General features: G+C 39.9%; 3 protein-coding genes across 3 annotated transcripts in view; all 3 read left to right on the top strand.

Moving 5' to 3' along the window:
- Positions 1–3,308, top strand: part of LOC102797332 (V-set and immunoglobulin domain-containing protein 2-like) — a 53,078-nt gene extending 49,770 nt beyond the window's left edge. Inside the window, exons 5-6 of the mRNA XM_087839482.1 lie at positions 1,280–1,621; positions 1,860–3,308. Coding sequence (XP_087695608.1) covers positions 1,280–1,621; positions 1,860–2,029 — 512 coding nt within the window. The 3' untranslated portion in view covers positions 2,030–3,308. The remainder of the gene's footprint in view (positions 1–1,279; positions 1,622–1,859) is intronic.
- The window catches only part of LOC148103465 (Fc receptor-like protein 5), a 72,984-nt gene extending 62,931 nt beyond the window's left edge, over positions 1–10,053 (top strand). The window contains exon 6 of the mRNA XM_087838809.1: positions 9,873–10,053. Within this exon, the coding sequence (XP_087694935.1) occupies positions 9,873–10,053 (181 nt within the window). The remainder of the gene's footprint in view (positions 1–9,872) is intronic.
- LOC148103466 (Fc receptor-like protein 5) lies at positions 8,992–9,862 on the top strand. Its single transcript, XM_087838824.1, has 3 exons — positions 8,992–9,067; positions 9,194–9,451; positions 9,531–9,862. The coding sequence occupies exons 1-3, from the start codon at positions 8,992–8,994 to the stop codon at positions 9,860–9,862; spliced, it is 666 nt and encodes a 221-aa protein (XP_087694950.1).
- Positions 10,054–22,374: the final 12,321 nt, after the last annotated feature.

Here is a 22,374-nt window from a genome sequence, read left to right as displayed (position 1 = left end):
CTGGAAGGTGGAGTGTTGACAGTCTTTGACTGTACCATTGGAAGCAACTGGTCCACCTACTGTCTTTAGGATAACTCGATTGTTCCCGGTCAGACCAGTGACGGTGGTGTCATCTGCAAACTTCAGGAGTTTCACAGATGCTTCTCCTCAGGTGGAGTCATTAGTGTAGAGAGAGAAGACCAGTGGTAAGAGAACACACCTCTAGTGAAGCCCACTGTTGATGGTCTGTGTGCATGATGTGAATCTTGAATCTTGAGGAAGCTGGTAGTCCTCTGACAGGTGGAGGTGGGCACAGTAAGTTGGATGAGCTTCTGCTGCAGGATGTCTGGGATGACTTTGTTGGATACAGGATACTGGTGTATGTCCCAGGTTGGTTGAGGTGATGCAGGATTTACTGCAGTCCCATACTGATGCATCCTCAGCTGACCTGTTTGCCCAGTAGGGAAACTACAGGGTGTCCAGCAGAGGCTTTGATGCCCTTCAGGTGGCTCAACATGAGTCTGTCAAAGGACATCATGACCACAGATGTCAGGGAGACAGGCCTGTAGTCATTTAATCCTGTGATGGTGGACTTGACCAACAAATTACAAGTATTACATTTTTATTACTGTTGACATTCACTGCAACCATCTGAGAGCTCTTTCTCTTTTCTGTGGGTGGTGCATGGTCATTCCTAATTCGTAGCTCACGAGATAGAGAGAGTCATTTATCAATTGGAATCTGACCTGCAGTCAGTTCCAGCGTCTCAGTTCAAATATGCAGCAGCATTAAACACTGAAAGAAATGTACTGTGTATGTATCAGATACACATCTGGATATCAGATAAAGAATAACTATAAAGTTTTGGATAATCTGAAGTTTGCTGACTGGTAATTATGTGGTGATGTAGCTCATGCCATGTAATAGAGTAACACAGAAGTAATGTAACTTATAATAATGACTCCAATATTTGTGTGATGGCAGCATGGGCCTGGGAAAGCTCTAATGAACTGCAGCACAGAGACAAAGAAGTGTAATGTGTGTGTCAGTGTGATGTGTTGTAGTGTCAGGAGTCAGTATGCAGCTACAAAGCTTTTAGTTCAGTGTATACAAACAGCTGTAGCTCCATAAAGGCAGCCGAGACTCACAGTGTCTTATAATGAGAGGCTGCTTTCTCTCACACATTATGTTCATTTATTATCAGCATGTTTGTGTGTGTGTGAACTCGCTCTGATTGGCTGATGTTGAAGTGAACATTTGTCCTTTAACCTTTTAACCTCTGTCTTGTTTCCTCTTTCAGACCAGAAAAACATCACAGCTGAGTCTGGACAGAATAAAGTCACTCTGCCATGTCGAGCTCCAAATAATAACCCCATCAGTGTTTTAAAGTGGAGCAGAGCTGACCTGGGAGATGAATATGTGCTTTTGTACAAGGATGATCAGTTTGTTCCAGCCAACCAGCATCCATCTTTTCAGAACCGGGTGGATCTGCAGGACAGACAGATGAAGGATGGAGACGTGTCTTTGATTCTGAACAATGTGACGATTAATGACACTGGAACATATGAGTGTGTTGTCATCCCCAGAGGTGGAGGCAGTTCAAAGCCCATCAGCATCATCTACCTTCATGTTGTTCCTCCAGGTGAGTGAGTAGAGTTGAGTGTGTGTGTGATCAGAGGTGAAGCTGCTTCCTGGTTGTTGATGTTTGTTTCTAAAGATGTTGTTGATGAGACTTTGTAGAAAGCAGCTGGTCTGAGTGATGTGATCAGAGTGCAGTAGATAATGTCTGACAGCAGTTTGAAGAGGAAATGGATTCTGTTCTGTTCTTCACTCATCACCTACCTGACAGCTGACACCTCACACCTGTTTCTCACCTGCAGGTCAGACAGGAGGAGACAAACAGGATGGATCTGTTGGACTGATTGTTGGTCTGGTAGTTTCTGCTATGCTTCTTGTTGCTGCTGTTGTTGGATTTTTGATCTACAGAAAACATGAAAAAACAAAGAGTCAGGATCCGTACCATCAACCTGCTGAATTGCAGCCTGTTTGAAACGTCTCAACGTGAGTTTTTTACAGCTGAACTCCTGGAGTCTGAGTCTCCTGATGATCCAGACTTCATTTAGTGTTATTAAACATTCAGAGGACGATATGAGGACAGACATCAGTCAGCTCTCAGTGATTTGAAGTTACTGTTTTTGTTTGTTTGTTTATTTTGTGTGCATCAGTATTAGTTATTAGTTTGTTTTAGCTTCCAGGTTAGTCGCTCATCTCAGTGGAAGAGTTTATGTTCTTAAACAGTTATTTACACTTTTGCCTTATTTATGTGTGGAACATTCAGGACTTCATCATTCAAACAAAGAAAAGTTACAAATCTGAGAATAAGATCAGTGATATTCAACAACAAAAACCATTTTATGTGACAAACATCTTCTTTGTCTCTGATGTGGACAGAAATAAGTTTGTTCACAGTGATGAATTCAGCATCGTCTCTGTCACAATATCAGAATCAGTGAGTTTGTCTCATCTTCAGGTTCAGCTGTTTTTAAGGTCAGACTCACAGACTGATCCTCATGTTTAGATGTTACACAATAATTACAGACACTGACTGACAACACAAACACAACACAAAGTGCTCAGGGTCCATTTATCAGCTAGAACTGAACGACTGAATAATCTGATATTATTATGAAACCAAAGAGAAATGTGTTACATGGAGCTGCAGAGTCACATGTTTCCTCTGATCTATGAAGCCTTAACTTGTTCTTCCATGAAGGAGACTCTTCAGTTTAAACATGTCAAGATTATTTATTATTGATTTTTATACCAGTTTGTTTACTGATAAAGTTTTACATGTGTTACTCTTCAGTGTTTGTTTTTGTTTCCTGTGGCTGTTAAAGTTTCCTGACCTGCTGTTTAAATGTGTGCAGATTTGATCTCACCTTGAGTGTAACAGTGTGAACATTTATACATTTAACCTGATATTATTACAACCTGTGATCTGTGGAAGCTCAGTATCACCTCCTCTCAGAGGTAGGAGATAAATAACAGAGCTGAAACCCTGGCAGTTCATGGGATATCAGTATAAGGCATGTTACAGACTGTATACAGTTTTGTCTATTAACATCTTTGTGCCTGTTATATGAAACAAGCATGTTAAATTACTGCCTTGTTAATGAGAAGAGCTACAAGTTGATTTGTTCTTTTAAATTTTGAAGTGACATTCATATAGCTTCTGTGCTACTAAAACCTGTTCTTGTATAATGTGTCTGCCAGACCAGAACATTCTGTTCATATCCACATAATAAACATAATCTCTAAAAGATAAATAATTCTTTGTCTATGATTGTCTGCACACCACAGAGTTGAGGCATTAACCAAACATAGTTACAACATCACCACTAAACAGATCTGTAAACTGAGGCTGCTTCCACTGTGTGAAACAGATGGAAACAGGCATAAACGTAGACTCAAAATGAACAGAAAGTTTCGTAAGGAACTCGTGACTGTTGAGATGAAATTATTTGAAGTGTCTCAATGTTATGCTTTATATGAACTAAAATGCCATATAACTACACAGTGTAGTATTAAGTGGACACAGCCCTGAAAGTAAAGGCATTAGACTATGTGTCCTTGGGAGTAGAAATGGTAAATGGTCTGTATTTGTATAGCGCTTTAATTAGTCCCTAAGGACCCCAAAGCGCTTTACACAACCATTCACACACACATTCACACACTGGTGATGGCAGCTACATTGTAGCCACAGCCACCCTGGGGCGCACTGACAGAGGCGAGGCTGCCGGACACTGGCGCCACCGGGCCCTCTGACCACCACCAGTAGGCAACAGGTGAAGTGTCTTGCTCAAGGACACAACGACCGAGACTGTCCAAGCCGGGGCTCAAACCGGCAACCTTCCGATTACAAGACGACCTCCCAACTCTTGAGCTACGTTCGCCCAAGAAAGCTGTAGACTCTTGCTCACACTTGCCTGACAAAAAGTAGATACACTCAAAAAAGTGAAATCGGGTGGTTATTGCATTTACAGGACTCAAACATGTAATTCAAACAAAATAAATGTATGTTTCTAAGGTGAACGTAATAAAATCATATAAGATCTATATAAAATTTACCAACTTAATACCTCTTGAATGTATTCTTCTTGATATGATATATATATAAAATCTAATAAGAGTGGCTAGCTGCCTTAAAGACTCGCGATATCACAAGTTCACACGTGATTTTAAACCACAGGAGGCAGGAAAGCACATGATCTGCTTCATGGTCATCTTGGAAAAGTAAGAGTCAATCTGTCTTCATCCATCTTGAAGAAAATACTTTTTGAGCAAAGGTATCATCAGTTTGTCGATTCTTTTCAGTTCTATTTATTCACATTTTTGTTTAGTTTTTTAAATCTGGCTCTTTATGCCACTCTAGCTAGCTAACACATTAGTGTAACAATTGAAGATATGTGTAGCTTATTTTAGAGTTTAGGAATGTGTTAGATAGGATGTAGAATTATTGTAGAGACACTGACACTGCCCTGGATGCAATAAAGGCCTGAGTGTGTCATGAATTCAGGAGTAGATTTCTAGGAGTCCATCCCCCACTTTGAACTGTGCAAGTAAGACAAAGAGAAGTTAATGTTGAGTGGAAATTGTGGAATACCTGGGTGAGGGTCTCAACACAGCAAATCCAGCATGTCCAAATTAACACTGTCGGATTTGATTTCAACACTATTAAAGTGTCTATATGGGTCCACACCAGAGAGAGTTAATTTAACTCTTTTTGGACAGTTGGTACATTAACTCTGATTTAGTGTTAAACACCAAATCTCTCTGGAGTTGATAATTTAACACTTGGTGTTAAGAGTTTATATATTAACTCCCAAAGAGTATTTTAGTTTAACTACGTAAGAGTTATCTTCTAATTAATTCTAAAAAGCGGGAATTTTACTGTTCTGAACTTCTAGAAATTTCTTTTACATTTACTAAAAAGATGCAATGGTTTTTGAAAAACATTTATTCTGAATTGTGCACCACAATTTCAAAACATTTTCTAAAGATGTAACAGTGTACATGTTCTCACTTTCATTAGAATTTCGTTTATCAAAAGGTCTGACATAGGTCAAAGGTCAAATGCAAATAACAGCATTCTCATCACTTATTTCAATAAATACAAAATACAATATGCATGTCCTTCATTCATCACTTTGTGGAACTTCAACGCACTTCTGCTCTCCCCCATATTCCATCTTCACAAGCATATCCTATGTGGAGATTGAATAAAAATTAGCTGGCACTAATTAATGGCACAAATCAATTGCAGCACAGTAAAAAAAAAAAAAAGGAATCCTTTTTGAGCCATTACTTGTGTAAAGTATTTTCCCAAAAGACAAGGACACAGGCAACAGGTAATACTAAACTAAATGTAAAACCTCAACCTTTTTCATTTTTACCTAAACCGTGTGCACAAAACTCTGGAGGGATCTAAATGCTAACGTAGAACCCAGTCAGGACGTCTGCTACTGCTGTTTGCTCGGTTTTTTATGGGAGATCGTTTCCAGGCTTCAAGTAGCACCATTATACCAACATTTCACATTCTAGACATTGTTTTAGGTGTATTTGACCAAGAAATTTGACTGAAAATTCACCTGCAAGCTTTTTTTCAAGGCTGTGGTATTTGCCCGCAAACAATACCTTTCAGCTAGCTAAAACAGAATGTTATGCTATCAGCGAGCAACATGGCTAATGCCTTTCACACAGCTTAGTCTCAACTCCAAAGAGCCACAGAAGTAAAAGCTAATAATAATAATTGAAACAATCTTTGAAAACATGACTTACCAAGCATGACAAACAACTCAAATATGTAGAGCAAAATGTTCTGAAACGGCTTCACTTCAGCTTTGATTGGAGCCGTGCTGGGGGCGGAGTCTGTGAATTTACTCTATTGGTGTCATAGCCCCTGTAGGAGTTCAGAGTTAAGAGGTCAAGAGTTAATGTTTCCATTGTAACACCTCCAGATTTGACATAGAAACACTCATTTTTAACACTCGATTTTAACTACTAGCATTTTACACCTCAGAGTTACATTAAAAGAATGTGACTCTACTCAGAGTAAAATTAACTGTAAGACTACTAACACCAAAACATTTAACACTTTTGAATTTGCTGTGAACGTTTGTAACTGGATAACTTTGGTCTGAAAGAGAGATGGACTTTTATGACCGGCAGGAAGTCTTGTACACAGAGACGCACACATCTTCAGAAGTTTTCTGATGACTCTGCGGTGGTTGGATGCATCAGCAGGGATGATGTGACAGAGTACCAGGCTGTGGTCGACTCCTTTGTCACGTGGTGTGAACAGAATCATCTGCAGCTCAACGTGGCAAAGACCAAGGAATTGATAGTGGACTTCAGGAAGACCAGGAAACACTTGACCCCTGTTTCAATCCAGGGGGTCAGTGTTGACATTGTGGAGGACTATAAATACCTCGGAGTACACATTGACAATAAACTGGACTGGGCTAAAAACACCACAGCACTTTACAGGAAGGGTCAGGATTGTCTCTATATTCTGAGGCGGCTGAGGTCCTTCAACATCTGCCAGAAAATGCTCAGGATTTTCTATGAGTCTGTTGTGGCCAGTGCGATCCTCTATGCTGTTGCATGCTGGGGGAGCAGATTGAGGGTTGCTGATACTAATAGACTCAATAAAGTGATCCGCAAGGCCAGTAATCTTCTGGGGATGGAGCTGGACTCCCTTAAGGTCCTGTTGGAGGGGCGGATGTTGTCCAAAATAATAAAGACAATGTTGGATAATTCCTCCCACCCACTCCATGACATGCTGGCAAACATTCAGTGAGAGACTGAAATTACCAAAAAGCACAACACAGGAAATCATTCTCATCAAAACACCTGGAGCTAGGGGGCAAAACAATCGCATGAGTGCTTCTGTTTGACTGAGGAAGAATAAAGTAGTCATGGTAAGCCAATCACATGACCACGTCAACATAATAAAGCAAAGAGGTGATACGAGTTATAGCAGTGTTTAAATTGTGTTGATAGACCACGTAAAACCAGAGTCATGGTAAACAATATATATGCGGTGTTTTTTCCTCAATAGTTTCGTCGTGTTTACTGTCTAAGGACAGCGCAGCGAGCACTCTCTGCTTATGAGCAAACCCCCCCCCCCCCCCCCCCCCCAAAAAAAAAACAGGGGAAGTTTTAGGAGTGACAGCGAGAGAGAGAGAGAGAGAGAGCAGAAAAAGAGAGAGAAATAGAGAGTTTTGAGATGTGAGAGATTTGTGACGTTTAGCATGTTTGGAGTGTGTAGTTAATGTGTTGTCTTGTGTAGTTAGTGTTGTGGATAGTTTTGTGTTGTGTGTCAGAACAATGAGGCGACGAAACAGGAGTGATACAGCTGCTGCTGTCAGACCTGCAGGGATCAGGCTGTGATGTTCTCCTTTTTTTGGAGTGGCACAAAACATTTGTGTGGCATCTTATTGAATGCAGAACAGCTGATTGTTCTGTAAATAGTTTGAAATGGTTATAAATAAAAGGGTAAAAGGTAAATGGATGCAAATAACTTTGTTGTTTGCAAAACTTGTGCATAGGATTTTACAATTGACCATTTATATTTGCATTTAAAGTTATGAAATATGATTCATTCATTAAACATGTTTGTGGTTGTTACAGTAAAAAATACTTTTTCTACTCTGATTTTATGTTTTTTATCTGATTTTAGATCAATTGTGTTAATACAGTATGTCAAATGAAAACATAACTGTAAATTCAATTACTAGAGTAAAAAGTTTAGAAGCAAAGACTGTGACAGTTTTGACAAAAATCTGGTTCAGATTTGCTGTACAGGAGCAGCTGGTATCTTATTTATTGATAACAAACTGTGGAAACATCATTGTACTGTATCCATGTTAGTGTTTAAAGTCCAACATCTCCCTCTAGTGGCCATATATGAACCATGTGTGAGGATGGTGTTAATGTAAAATGTGAATCATAGTGTTCCAGTCAGTCATCAGTGTGTCTCTGCACAGCTGTAATTAAAATGTGTTCAGAGGGCCTCAGTGTCTGAATGGTTCCAGTTCAGCTCCATAACAGCAGCGTCCCTGGTTTGATTCCTGTGTTTCAGCTCATATCTGCCTCTCTCACTGAGGGGGGTGTACACACACACACACACACACACTGACACCTCACTGTGTTTGAACCAATAGAAAGCTGGTGCTCAGAGGAAGAGGGCGGGCTTTACTTGGTGTCAGTGAGAGAAATGAAAATAAGCTCAAATGAGTGAGAAGGACGATGAAGGAAACACCTGTGCTGTGTCTGCTCTGTAAGTAGAATCTCTGTGTTTGTTTGAATTCTTGTACTTTGACTGTCTGCTCTCCTGATAACTGATGATGGAGGAGAAGACATGAAAAACAAATCAGGCTGAATTCAAGTTCAAAACACCACGAGGACCAACTGCAGGTCTGAACTGACTCTTTATCTTTGCTCAGGAGTCGAGGAAACACAGCAGGCAGTGAAAAGATCAAATCATTCACTCATTATATCAACACAGCTGCACAGTGGACACATGACTGTACTGAGTTATTTAAATGTAGTGGAGAGTTTGTATATAATCACACTGTCATTTTTGCTCATAATTATAATGGTCACTTTAATAGCTGTTTTTTATATAAGAAGCATGATGAGTTCAAACTGTATGGATACATTTATGTCACTAACAAATATAAAATAAAAGCTTGAATGCTATTAAATGATAGTAAAAAGGAAAGGTTACTAAATCGTATCTAACAGTACAGGTGTCACAGAGATGTAGTGGTTAGCATCCATCTCACAGTTCAAAGACATGTTTGGTTAACTGGTGATTGTAAACTGACTGTAGGTTTGAATGTTAGTCTTGAAGACTTGAAAGATGTTGCATCGAATAGAAAATGAGCAGATATATCAGAGAGAGACGTGTTTGTGTGTTTGTCAGCTGTTTGTGTGGAGTTGTTCTTGATGTTCACCTCAAATCAACCTGAGTGTCATTTCTCTTTAGTTCTGATCTCACTGCTGAGCTGCACAACAAACCAAGGTCAGTAACCTTCTTCTGTCACAGTTTAAACCTGATAAACTCTGACAGGTTTTACACATTTGGATTAAAACTTTCAGTAAAGATCTCAAAGATGTGATCATCAGTTTTTCATTTTAACCCTCACAGCTCGTCTGACTGTGAGTCCCAGCAGCTCTCAGTTCTTTCAATATGACTTTGTGTCTCTGAGCTGTGAGGACGACAGCTCTGCTGGATGGACTCTGAGGAGAAACACAAGCAAACAACAGAGGACTCAGTGTGGAGATGGGTGGGGAAAACCAGCTGGTTCTTCCTGTAATATCACTGTTTTCCCTCATGAAAGCGGAGTTTACTGGTGTGAGTCCAGAGAGGGTCCCATCAGTAACATGGTTAACCTGACAGTCACTGGTAAGCTGAGTGTGTGGAGTTAGTGTTGATGAAGCTGTGTGTAAATGGATGAAATGCTGTAGTTTGTCTCTGTGTTGAGGTGGATCAGTGATCCTGCAGAGTCCTGTCCTCCCTGTGATGGAGGGAGATGACGTCACTCTGCTCTGTAAAACAAAGACCACTCCCTCCAACCTCCCAGCTGCTTTCTATAAAGATGGCTCCCTCATCAGGAAGCAGCCTACAGGTCACATGACCATCCAGCATGTTTCCAGGTCTGATGAAGGCCTCTACAAGTGTGACATCAGCGGTCATGGAGAGTCTCCATCCAGCTGGATCACTGTCACAGGTGACACACTCACCTGTCTGTGTTTCTGCAGCTTTCAACATTCACAATGTGACGACAACTTAATGACTGTGTTTGCTTTATTTTAGGGGAACACACCACCACACCTCCACCTACATCCACACCTCCACCTACATCTACCTCTACCCTTGGTTCCTCTCCCCTTCCCTTTTTGTCATGTGTTGGATCAGTCTGTGTTGTGGTTCTACTGGTGTTACTGGTTCTGCTGGTGAGACGATGTGTTCACAGGAAACCTGAAGGTGAGACTCAGACTTCCTGATCTTTCATGTCTGAGTTTGTTTCGTAGAATAAAGTTGACATTCATTATGATCACAGTAACAACTTTGTTAAATGTTTAGATATTTAATTTATATAATTTTTCATTTTGGAAAATTTCAGCAGATCAAGAAGAAACTGGAAAAGATGACATCATCACTCATGTCGTGTACAACATTATCAAGCTATCACATCATCCACAGCCAGTCAGACCAAGCAGATTCTGACACTCAACATGTCTGCTGAGTGGTTAGATTTGCTTTTCATTGAATTTTTGTGAATCGTTATATTGTGGGAACTAGGAATGAAAATATTGTAGAAACAAGAAACATGAAAATGTGCATCATCAGAATAATGATGAACACATTTTCTCTGATCTTTTCCTCTTAAAACATCTCAGACTCAGTTTAGTATGAAGATACAATCAGATTGATCTTCATGAAGATCGTTCTGTCTCTGATAAGATGGATTATCAGGACATTACAGAGCATGTGAGGAACTGCATGAGTGCTTGAGGCAACTGTTGGTGTGATTTGGCGTTTTATAAATAAAACTGAATTGAATTGATCAGCAATGTATAAATGTGGATTGTAATAGTAAAACATTACATTTAAATAAGTGTGGTCACATATGTGTTTAACTCTGTGCTTACTGTTGTTCACTGTGAGCTGGACTGTGTGTTTGTGGTCTGTGGTTAACTGAAGCTAACAGCTCTGCAGTCGTCCAGCATCCTGTTTCTGATAGAAAGAAAACACTTCAGCTGCAGGTGTTTCAACACAGTGCTGTTCAATTTGAAATAGGAAGGAACGTGGAGACATCATCTGGAAAAGCAGTTCAATAAACTCTAAAAACAGACCATCAGTTCATTCAAAGTGAATTAAAGTTAATTACACGAAGAACTTATTCCAATATTGTTCACTGTCTTTATTTAAAGTTTTGGCTTTTCATTTTCATGTGACTCCAACATTTAATTTTTTTTTCAGGCCTCATTCTAACTCTGAAATAATCTATTATTTTCTGAGACCTGACATGTTGAAAAATTAGATTGTAGTTTAACTGCAGTCTGAAGCTGATGAGACTGCAGGGTGTTGTGGTTTGTCTAATAATAGTGTTCATGCTGTGAGAACATGTTTGCTTTCTGCTCTGTGGTTAAGTGTGTCAGTCTGCATTAGAAGAAGATGCATATCTGTGGTCAGTCTGTGTTTCACAGCAGAAGTGTGAAAATGAGAAAACTGTAAAAAGCTGATGTGGTTTATTAAAATAATCTCTTCATGAAGCTGCAGTAATTTAAATGTTTTATTCTGCAGAGCGTGAACCAGCTGAAGATGTCAATTATGGACAATCAAAGACAATCTTTGACTGTGGACAGAGACAAGCTAGCTGCTCACCCTGTTTACAGCCATCATGCTAAGCTAGGCTAACCAAACCACACCATGATTCAAACTCACAACTCAGGTATATGAAGGATAAACCACTTCAAGCTGCACAGAGCTGAGCAGGACAGAAACAGACTTAAAACATTTGATGGAAATCTGTGTGACAAAGTGGTTAGGCATGAAGTCATTTACTTAACTTAACTTAACCATATTGATAATTTATTTTCTTGTTATTTTACAGTCATCCATAATGCTTTAATTTAGACATTGCTGGTGTAACTTTTCTTAACACACACTATCCCGGGTTTGTTTGTGGTAGGGGATCCATAGTACAGTAGTGCAATTCATCCTGATCGGTGATTGGTCAAAAGTCTAGAGTGAAAGGGGAGGCTGGTGATTGGTGGAAAATGTGCAATGACGAAGTCTTCTTTTATTCATTCAGTCTGTTGTCTGTTTTTCTCTTTATCAGCTGATGTTTCCAGCTCCTTTATCCCACCGGACGCCTGGAATGCTGTCTATGTTCTTCAGCATGATCACAATGTGTTATTTATGTATTTTGACTGGTTGACAATGACAGGACAGTAAGCATTATCAGTGCACATACAACAAAAGCATCTTGTTTTTATGCCAACAGTGATGATGATGATTTTCCTTTGGCTCTTTTGAACCCAAACAGTTTTGAAAGTCCCCTGAAATCAACAGCAATTGAGAACGAATTTCTTTCTTTTCTTCTGTGTTATTATAATGTGCAATGACTAGCCATAAGAGGAGTATTTTATGTTGCCCCCATCAGACGATGTAATTGTTTTACTTTTATACTGGTAAAATGTGAAAAATTATTCCTGTCATTGTACTGTCATTTACAGACATGCTAGAAATTAAAGGCATACCCTGAACTCTTGACCCCTATACAGAGAGACATTGTTGCACTTTGCTGCCATGTTAGGGTTCACTTTTGAAAGGCAAAAGAGTTGCAAAATGATTACAAAGTTGCTATGACAGATAATGTTTGTCCTGTGACAAAGTATTTGAAGAAGGGTCAGTGAATAGTTGATTATGAAAATGGTGTGATCATATACCATGGCTTTCACAGTCACCAGATCTCAACCAAGAGTATCATGGGAAATTTGACTGACATAACAGATAATAGCTCTGTTAGTGTTTCAGAATCAATTCCAGTAAACACTGAAGCTCTTGTGGAGACATGTGTTGTACAAATACTTAATGAACTTGACTTTGCCACCTGCTTGTACACATTGCTTCTTTGGTTTGGGTCTGTTATGTTTCTACATATTTGTGTCTTTTAAACCTGTTGGCAGAGAATGCTATTTGTGTGTAACTTAATAAAGAAATGTAAAACATGTTTCTCTTTCTATAGATTGTATTTATTTATGCTTGTATGTTTTGTCAGTGCCTTTCTGACTATAGTGATGCTGATTCAAGGAAGGTCAGTAAGTCTAAGTCATTCATTCATTCATTCATTAAGTTATTCCACAACTCACTGTTACTGTAATACAAAACACTTTATTAAAATAAATGAAACAGTGAAACCCAAGACAACACTGCAAGCAATCAGTAAAACACAAAGACAGCACTACAATCAATCAGTGAACTTGATTTTGACTGTAATGTAAATTTTTTTAAAAGATCAATTCTGTACAAAAAGATAAAAGTATGATGTCTTGATCATTGTTTTTTAAAAGACTATGGGAAAAACAACAACTGCAATCAGTGATATTTTAAAAGAGTACAAAAAGATAAAAGTTGAATGTCTTGATCATTCTAAAAGTCAATTGTCCAGCAAACCCATATGGGGTACCACACCAGGTCCTGCTCTGTAATGTAAAACCCTTTTAACCCTCCCCAAGCTGGTCAACCATGGAGGTAAAGTGCTCGTAGCTGCTAAAAACTCTGTTTTTCAGACCTGTTGATGGGGACATCATTTTTACAGAGCAGAAAGTTTTCTTTTTATATTTTTTATGTCCTTGGGTTGGCTGGTGGCAGATTCTACAAATGGGAAGGTTTTGCACCCGTGACACTTTGGCTCCTACTTCTGAGGGGTGATCCTTAAGCTTACGCTTATACTGTGTTGCCCTTGCCCAGACTGAAGGTCTGCCTGCAGTGTCTAGTGTGGTAATGGTGGGTGTTATGACCAATGTGGAAGAGTGTGATGTAGCAGGGCCACTATTGCCAGGAATAGTCTCGCTGCAGGGTTTTTTTTGCAGTATGGGGGGCCCCTGCTGACGATGTGCAGGGGCATCTGGATTAACTACCCGAATCGTCGGTGTCGCCATACCAAGACTAGAAAATTGAGTTAAAAAAGGTCAAATTAGTTATTCAGCGTCGCGTCGTGTACTTTCAGCTAAATCCAGGAGCGCGTTAGAGTCGATAACTTACTGTAAACATTAAAGAAATGCCAGTTTCCATAAGAAATAGCGGACTTGCCGGCTTCTTCGCCGTTAGTTGTTTTGGTGACGCAACTTCCGTCGAGCAGACGATTGGTCGTCTACAGTGGGATTCGGCGCTCCTATTGGCCCGAGTCTACAGTGTCTACGCTCACCGTAGACTCCGGGCCAATGAAAACGCCGTAACCGTCTACAGTCAGCGTAGACTTTGCACTACCGTAGACTCGACTTCTGCGAGCAGCAGTTGTTACATCCATTACATCCATGCGTATGTTTTTTTAAAGCAAACACTACTAACCATCAGGTCATTTGAATTTTCTTCTGTTCACAGGCAAATGTCCGGTTAAATTATGTTTCTTTATTTTGTTTTGGTTATACTTACCATGTTTGTCCATGTTTTTTATTCAGGTCCTATATTTAAGACAAGTATATGGGAAGGGCCGCCCCAGTACTTCCTGTTTATGTAGGGTCATGAGGTCAATGATTGCATCATTGGGTTAGGGCAGGGGTTGGCAACCTGCGGCTCTGGAGCCTCATGTGGCTCTTTAGTCCTTATAGTGCGGCTCCGTGTGGTTTGGGAAAATAAATTAGAAGTATTTAACTGAAGTGTATTTTATTTATGTTAGTTCTTTTTTAACTTGTAGTTCTAAATTGGAAGATTATTGTGATATAGAAATATAAAAATTAAATTATATTCTATTATTTTTTCCATGCGTCCGCCTCCCCTGCAGCAGCGCTGCAGACCACGCCCCGCCACACACATTAACCAGGTAAAATACATATTTAGGCAGAATTTTGCAAATATCTATTTTTCATCTTTTAGCAGCATAGAGCTTTTTTCCAGTTATTTTTTAAAAGTCACGTCAACTCTACACTTCATCCTGCAGCATCTGGACTCCCCAGGAACCTACGCCAGGATCCTGTTTGTGGACTTCAGCTCTGCCTTCAACACCATCCTTCCAGACCATCTCCAAGGCAAGCTTTCCCAGATGAATGTGCCTGATCCCATCTGCCGGTGGATCACTGACTTCCTGACGGACAGGAAGCAGCACGTGAGGCTGGGAAAGAATGTCTCGGACTCCTGGACCATCAGCACCGGCTCCCCTCAGGGCTGTGTTCTTTCTCCTCTGCTCTTCTCCCTGTACACCAACTGCTGCACCTCCACCAACGAGTCTGTCAAGCTAATCAAGTTTGCAGATGACACCACCGTTATTGGACTCATCTCGGACGGGGATGAGTCTGCCCACAGGATGGAGGTTGAACGTCTGGTGTCCTGGTGCAGCCACAACAACCTGGTGCTGAATGTTGTCGGATTATGATATTATTTTATGCCATGTTAGACCCCTAATTAAAGATTGTGAATTATTATGTAATTTTAGTTTGCATTATGCTCCTGAATTAGAAGAAGGTGATAACTATTACATTTGGTAAACTGATTTGCATTATATTAGACTGCTGATTTATTGTGAATGAATGATATTGTTTTATGATGCATTATACTGCTGAGTTATAAGAAATACTGTTCATAGAAAGTCATCGTCTCATTTGTCTGATTAGAAGAGAACAGAGCATACTGCCCCATCTCAGCAGGAGCAGATAAACAGGGAGCCAAGGTCGTAGCTTAGGCGCTGTGTGAGAAAGAATGTGAATGTTTAGGCTTTTATGATTAGGTGGGGGCCACTAGAGGCTATAAGAGTTTGATCAAGGCTCCACCATTTTGAGATCTGATGCTGTCTGCTGTATGGTGTCCATCTCCCACGCGTGTGTTCATTAAATCATCGTTTGACTTGACCCGGCCGGACCAGTGTTGTTATTTTTGGGTTTTCCTCTTGTATCCATCCCCAATATTTGAATCCGTAACAATGTCCAGAAGACAGAGAGTACTGGATGTTTGCAAAGATGAAGATGGTCTGGTTCGGAAAGCCAGAATACAACTAGGAAATAGAAAACTATCAAAAGAGGGTGAAAGGCTCAATAAACCATCCACTCTTGAACGCCCTATACATAAATTAGTGGTCCTAATAGAAAGTAACTAGAATGTTCCAGTGGAACTTCTGTAAATGTGTATGGGATTGTCAACGTATTAGGATTGACTTGCAAGTTTGTCACAATTAAGTACTGTTTGGTTCTGTAAATTCCTAGATTTATTCAAATTATTTACAGATTTCATAAATCATAGTAATTTGGCGGGAGTGTAACTGTCCCTGAGACAGTTGAAATAAACTTGGTTATTTCATGTTTCTGTGATAGATTCATGCTTAATTTAGTTCATTTATTTATAAGATAAGAGGATAAAAGTTTAACATTCATTAAAAACATGTCTAAAATATGTGATTACAAAATATGGGTTTGTTAAATATGTAAAGTGCTGTAAAGTTTGTATGAGGTAAAGTTTGCAATTGTCACATGACCAGAGTTTGGTTGAGAGCACAACCATGGCATTGTGGAGGTAACATGGATACATGGCTACAGATGCATCTACAGCCTCAACGTTAATGTTTATCTGCATGTGGTCCAAGAGGCGCACACGATATGGTTTCATGTATAATGTTTGTATAATGTTGCATACGTGTTCTACACTGGTAATGAGAGGACATTTTTGTTATATCCATTATTGTGCATTTTTTCTGTTCTACTTGCACAAGACTGTTTATAGACACTGATATGAGAGACTGATAAGCTCAAAACATTTATGTTGTAAACTTTGTGTTTCTTCAGTTTTCACGGTGTCTGAAGACAATAAGAGAGAGAGAGAGAAATAAATTTCCGAAGACATCAGTATGATGCGTGGCCATTCTTTGTTGGACCCCTGTAGTTACATAGAGTATTTAAAAGTAGAATGGGAGGGAGAGCCTTCAGTTTTCAGGCCCCTCTTCTGTGGAACCAGCTTCCAGTTTGGATTCAGGAGACAGACACTATCTCTACTTTTAAGATTAGGCTTCAAACTTTCCTTTTTGCTAAAGCATATAGTTAGGGCTGGACCAGGTGACCCTGAATCCTCCCTTAGTTATGCTGCAATAGACGTAGGCTGCCGGGGGATTCCCATGATGCATTGAGTTTTTCCTTTCCAGTCACCTTTCTCACTCACTATGTATTAACAGACCTCTCTGCATTGAATCATATCTGTTATCAATCTCTGTCTCTCTTCCACAGCATGTCTTTATCCTGTCTTCCTTCTCTCACCCCAACCGGTCGCAGCAGATGGCCCCGCCCCTCCCTGAGCCTGGTTCTGCTGGAGGTTTCTTCCTGTTAAAAGGGAGTTTTTCCTTCCCACTGTCACCAAAGTGCTGCTCATAGGGGGTCATATGATTGTTGTGTTTTTCTCTGTATCTATGAAGCGCCTTGAGGCGACTTTTGTTGTGATTTGGCGCTATATAAATAAAATTGAATTGAATTGAAATATCATTGTGAGGCATTTAAAGTCCAACAGCTCCCTCTAGTGGCCATATATAAACATTATTATGCAGTTACATAAATTTCAGTGCACTATTACTCAACTGTAACCACTGTTGCTACAATGATATTACATGAATACTAACTGGTTATTACTTTGGTAATTGACTAGTAATAACCTATTATTAGCATCATTACGTTCTATTTTGACCTTGTTACTATTGCCACTTTATTACAGAGCTGTAATAGAAAGTGCTACTGTTTTTTATTTTTGTTGTTTGAGTTTTTGTTCATAACTGCTTTGATTCATGACATCTGTTTTTTTACTTCTTGAATGTAACATATATTTTGAATCTCTGCTCTCAGCCTGTTGTGCAGGAAGTTGAATTAAATTGCAGTTCCACTCATAAGACCAAGTTTATCTGGAGCAATAGGCTGTTACTTTGTTACTTTGCCCCTGCAGTTGTGCATTAGTTCCATATATGGAACAAACAGTGGAGATAGGAATGTGGTTGCTAAGGTGATGGCACTGAAGTCACACAGGTGCAGGGTGTGTTGTGTAAAACAGGCTGATACACGGTAATACAGGTCTGTGGCTGCTTGGTACAGAGGTCGCTTTACCCACAGAGATTTAACTTTTATACTTAATCTTCTGATTTTTGAACAACTGACTTTTGTAAAACTTTTTACGTGCAATTAAACTGTTGGGTTTTTTTACCACTGGAAGATAAAACCAGACCTTACACATTTTTTTAAATCTTTCATTGGATAATTTTTCAAGCCCGATGATCAGAGGAGTCTTTAAGTGATCCCTTCAAAATAGTAAGTCTTAAATAAACTTTTTAAAAAAAGTAATCTGATCTGTGACTAACAACAAGTCTGCAGCAGACAGACGAGCTCCCTGCAGATTATTTGCTGCTGCCTGTCTCTACATGTTTACTATGTGGGTGTTTCTGCTGCTTCTTTTTTCCTCACTGTAAACAGATGTACTGAGAGACTCCTGCACTGATGTTTCATAGGAAACTCCAAACAGCTTCACTGGGTCTATAATAATCAAAGGTTGGCAAAGTTCTCCACAACAGCTGTGGTTTGATGGAGGCTACGGCTAAATGCTGCATCCTCCATAGTACAATATACATTTTTTTTCATGTAATTCTTAATTTTATTTATATATTTATTGCTTTTTTTCTTGTTATTAGTTTTCTTAATAATGTCAAACATACATAAAAAATAAATATCATTATATAAACAATCACAGAAAAAAAAAAAAACAATACATCTGCACAGCTCAATATATATACAAACTTAGAGCAGATATGGGAGATATGGGAGGAGGCCATATCTTTCAGTTTACCTGTTAAAGTAATCTATAAAGGGTTGCGAAATTAGGTAAAACCGTTCTACATTTTCCCTCAATGAAAACTTGATCTTCTCCAACTGTAAATGATACATTGTGTCTCTTAACAAAGCAGAGTGAGTTGGGGAGGTTTTATTTTTCCAGTTTAGGAGTATAAGGTGTCTTGCAAACGATGTTATAAAACTCAAAACATGAATTTGTTTGTTATTTAAGTCTTTAACTGTAGCTACACCAAAAAGTGCCTTTACTGGGTCCGGGAAAAGCTGTTTTTTAAAAATATCAGACAATGTTTCAAATATTTTGGACCAGTAGGTGGCGATGTTGGGGCATGTCCAAAACATATGTGACAATGACACAGCCTGAGTCCGCCCCTGAAAACATCCTTGAGACCTTCAGTTTGGACAAATGGAGCCTATGCAGGACCTTAAATTGTAGTAGTCCGTGTCTGCAGCAGACCGAAGTGGAGTGAACCAGCTCTTGTGCTTTAGTCCATTGATCTTCAGTGGCATCAATACCAAGTTCCTCACTCCAAGCGTTCCTCAAATGTTCCAATGTAGTTGTACTGTCTATTTGCAAAAGCTGATTGTAGATCCTGGAAATAGCTCCTTTCTTTAGCGGGTTCACCATGAACAGGTCATCTGAAACGAGACTTTGTGGTTCATTGGGAAAGGATGGAAGTGTTTCTTTAATAAAATGATGTATTTGTAAGTACTTGAAAAAATATCTGTTTTCTAAGGAGAATTTTTGCTGAAGACGTTGAAACAAAGGAAAAATATTATCAATAAAAAGATCCTTAATTGTGTGTATCCCTTTGGAAGTCCATAGCTGGAATGTGGATCTTGTGTACAATGTGTGTGCTTGATTATGAATTAATGGTGTAATTCATGGCGCAAATGAAAATAGCTTCTTATCTGAGACCAAATTTTTAATGAGTTGAACACTACCGGATTTTTACATTTACTCTTATCCGGATCTTAATTTGAATGAACCAAAGGTTTAAGAGTATCAGGGAAAAAAGTCATACTTTCCATCCTTTCCCAATCAGGTCTGTGTTTCCCGCCCCAGAATGACATACAGCCACAGTGATAGAGCTCAAAGCAGGGCAACCCATCCATCCATCCATCTTCATCCGCTTTATCCGAGGCCGGGTCGCGGGGGCAGCAGCCTAAGCAGAGAGGCCCAGACCTCCCTCTCCCCAGCCACCTCCTCCAGCTTATCCGGGGGGAACACCAAGGCGTTCCCAGGCCAGCCGAGAGATATAATCTCTCCAGCGTGTCCTGGGTCTGCCCCGGGGCCTCCTCCCAGTGGGACATGCCTGGAACACCCCACCCAGGAGGCGCCCAGGGGGCATCCTTACCAGATGCCCAAACCACCTCAGCTGGCTCCTTTCGATGTGGAGCAGCAGCGGCTCTACTCTGAGCCCCTCCCGGATGGCCGAACTTCTCACCCTCTCTGAGGGAGAGGCCAGCCACCCTTCGGAGGAAGCTCATTTCCGCCGCTTGTATCCGCGATCTTGTTTTTTTGGCCACTACCCACAGCTCGTGACCATAGGTGAGGGTAGGGACGTAGATCGACCGCTTTTACACTCAGCTCCCTCTTCACCACGACGGACCGGTGCAGCGTCTGCATTACTGCAGCTGCAGCCCCAATCTGTCTGTCGATCTCTGGCTCCCTTCTCCCATCACTCGCGAACAAGACCCCGAGATACTTGAACTCCTCCACTTGGGGCAACCCCCCTCTGTAAAAAAGAAAAAGTTGAGGAATCGAAGGGCGTAAATTTGGTTTTGGCATTGGTGGGGACGAATGATTCAACCACCGAACGCTGCCCTGTTTCTTTTTTTTTCTCCCCTTTTTGTCTTTGCTTCTTGATTAAAAAAAAGGAGAAATATACTTGCCTACATATGGTATTCTACATGCTTTTAAACCATTTAAAATTACAATTCATAGTTTTATATGTGAATTGTATAATGTTAAATTGCTTAAGTATTTTAGAGTTTAGTTTACTTCAGCCATATTCCATATAAATCAGGTATCATACAAAAATAAAAATAGAGTCATGACAATAAAAGAATATGACTTTAAGAAATTAACAACATTACTTCAGTTATAGTACACCAACATCTCTGACACATTAGCACTAAGGGAACACTGAATGACCTGCTGGTTTTTGTCCATAAATCTACTCGTCTAAGATGACCACAAAGTAAAAGATTTTTCAGCAAAATGATGCAACATTTTAGGCACTATTGCCCCGATCAAATCAGTGAGCTGGGATTTTTTATTCTAAACATGAACTACTGTTACAGCAACAGACATTAATACTACTGGTGTCCCACACAACAACTCAATGTCCACTATGTGAAGGAGCCAAACACATGCCTGCTCCTCTTGTTAACTGAGATAAACTGCTGGCATATTTGTTTTACATCTATACTGTCCAGTCTCTCCTGGTGGACACACAGCAGCATTGTTTAATCTCATTTGAGTCATTGTTAACCTTACCCATGTTTTTAGCTTCTTTCAGCCTCAGTACCTGCGTTTTATCCTCAGATTAAAATTATTATTCTGTTCTTGATGTGTCTCACCTTTGGCCCTGGTTCTTCCCCTCTGACTGCACTAGGACATATTGCCACATGATAAAAAAACACATTAATTCGTGCCATATAAAAAGTGAGATGTGTCAATTCAGATTCAGAACACTAATGAATCAATTTACATCAGCAGCCTAACAATTGTTAATAATTATTTAGTATTAACTGGTATTTAATAAATACTAGTTAATCTACAGCACCAAATCATCAGTCAGTCACCCGTGACCTCGCCTCTTCACCTCTGTCACCTGATAAATAACAGTGAGACATTCAAATACATGCAGCCACACATGTGCTTCAAATACAGTCATGAACCAACAAGTCATCATCCAGTTTCACCTGTGATCTTGTGTCACCATTACTCTCTGAGCTTTGTGTTGGTTCTTCTGTCAGCTGACAAATAGGACAAACATGACAATAAGAATAAAATGTGCAGCTGCTTCAGTGTTTCTGTCAATTTGTGCAGATCTTGACTCATCAGTAATGTTTGTAGGCTGAGTGCATTTTTAAAACAAGTTGTGCAAACTGCACTACAAGGTGGAATATTTGCAAAATCATGACTACCTCATGATATTTGTCTCAAAAATTAACCCTATGAATATGTCAGTGCCATTAGGATGAAATTATTGTGTCACCAACATTTAACGTTAGACATATGATTTTAACAGCCTCTGTAAACTAATATCCTGGCTTGCTCGAGGCTGCTGTTTTCTCTGACAGTTTCAATCAAAATTAGAAATGCTGCTCTGAGACTGAGAGAACTGATAGTGCTGCATGTTGTGCAGTTAGTTTCCCAAACACGTTATTCATGGTTACATACAGTTTTAGACTGATGTGGGCCAAAGCCTGGCATAGCCTGTAACGTTATTATGACGGACACATTTTATGAGTGAACTTGGCTTTAAGTGACTTACAGGTTTCTTTGAAAAATACTTTCTTATATCCAGGTTCTTCCTTTTTGCTGCCGTCCTCCTCTCCTCCTCACAGCGCAGGCTTGCCGCTGCTAAAACTAAACAGAGCTCCCTGAGAGGCTCAGCCAATCACATTGGCCATTAGTGATGGGTCGTTCGCGAACGGAATGGCTCTTAGAGCCGGCTCTTTGAAGTGAACGACGCGAGCCGACTCCTTATTGGGAGCCGTGAGGTTTTTTTTTTTTTTTCTTTCTTTCTTTCTCTCACCCTCTCTCTCGCCCTTTTTTCCACT

The sequence above is a fragment of the Neolamprologus brichardi genome, chromosome 3 (genome assembly GCF_056152115.1).
Source record: "Neolamprologus brichardi isolate AB-2024 chromosome 3, ASM5615211v1, whole genome shotgun sequence".
NCBI classification, from domain to species: domain Eukaryota; kingdom Metazoa; phylum Chordata; class Actinopteri; order Cichliformes; family Cichlidae; genus Neolamprologus; species Neolamprologus brichardi.
This window is presented reverse-complemented; position numbering and strand designations above follow the sequence as displayed.

What these genes read in the sequence shown, in the direction of transcription:
- LOC148103466 (XM_087838824.1), top strand. Translation starts at nt 8,992, where the DNA reads ATGTTCACCTCAAATCAACCTGAGTGTCATTTCTCTTTAGTTCTGATC. An exon ending in GAGCTGCACAACAAACCAAG is followed by an intron (nt 9,068 to 9,193) that starts GTCAGTAACCTT and finishes TAACCCTCACAG; the next exon opens with CTCGTCTGACTGTGAGTCCC. An exon ending in GGTTAACCTGACAGTCACTG is followed by an intron (nt 9,452 to 9,530) that starts GTAAGCTGAGTG and finishes CTCTGTGTTGAG; the next exon opens with GTGGATCAGTGATCCTGCAG.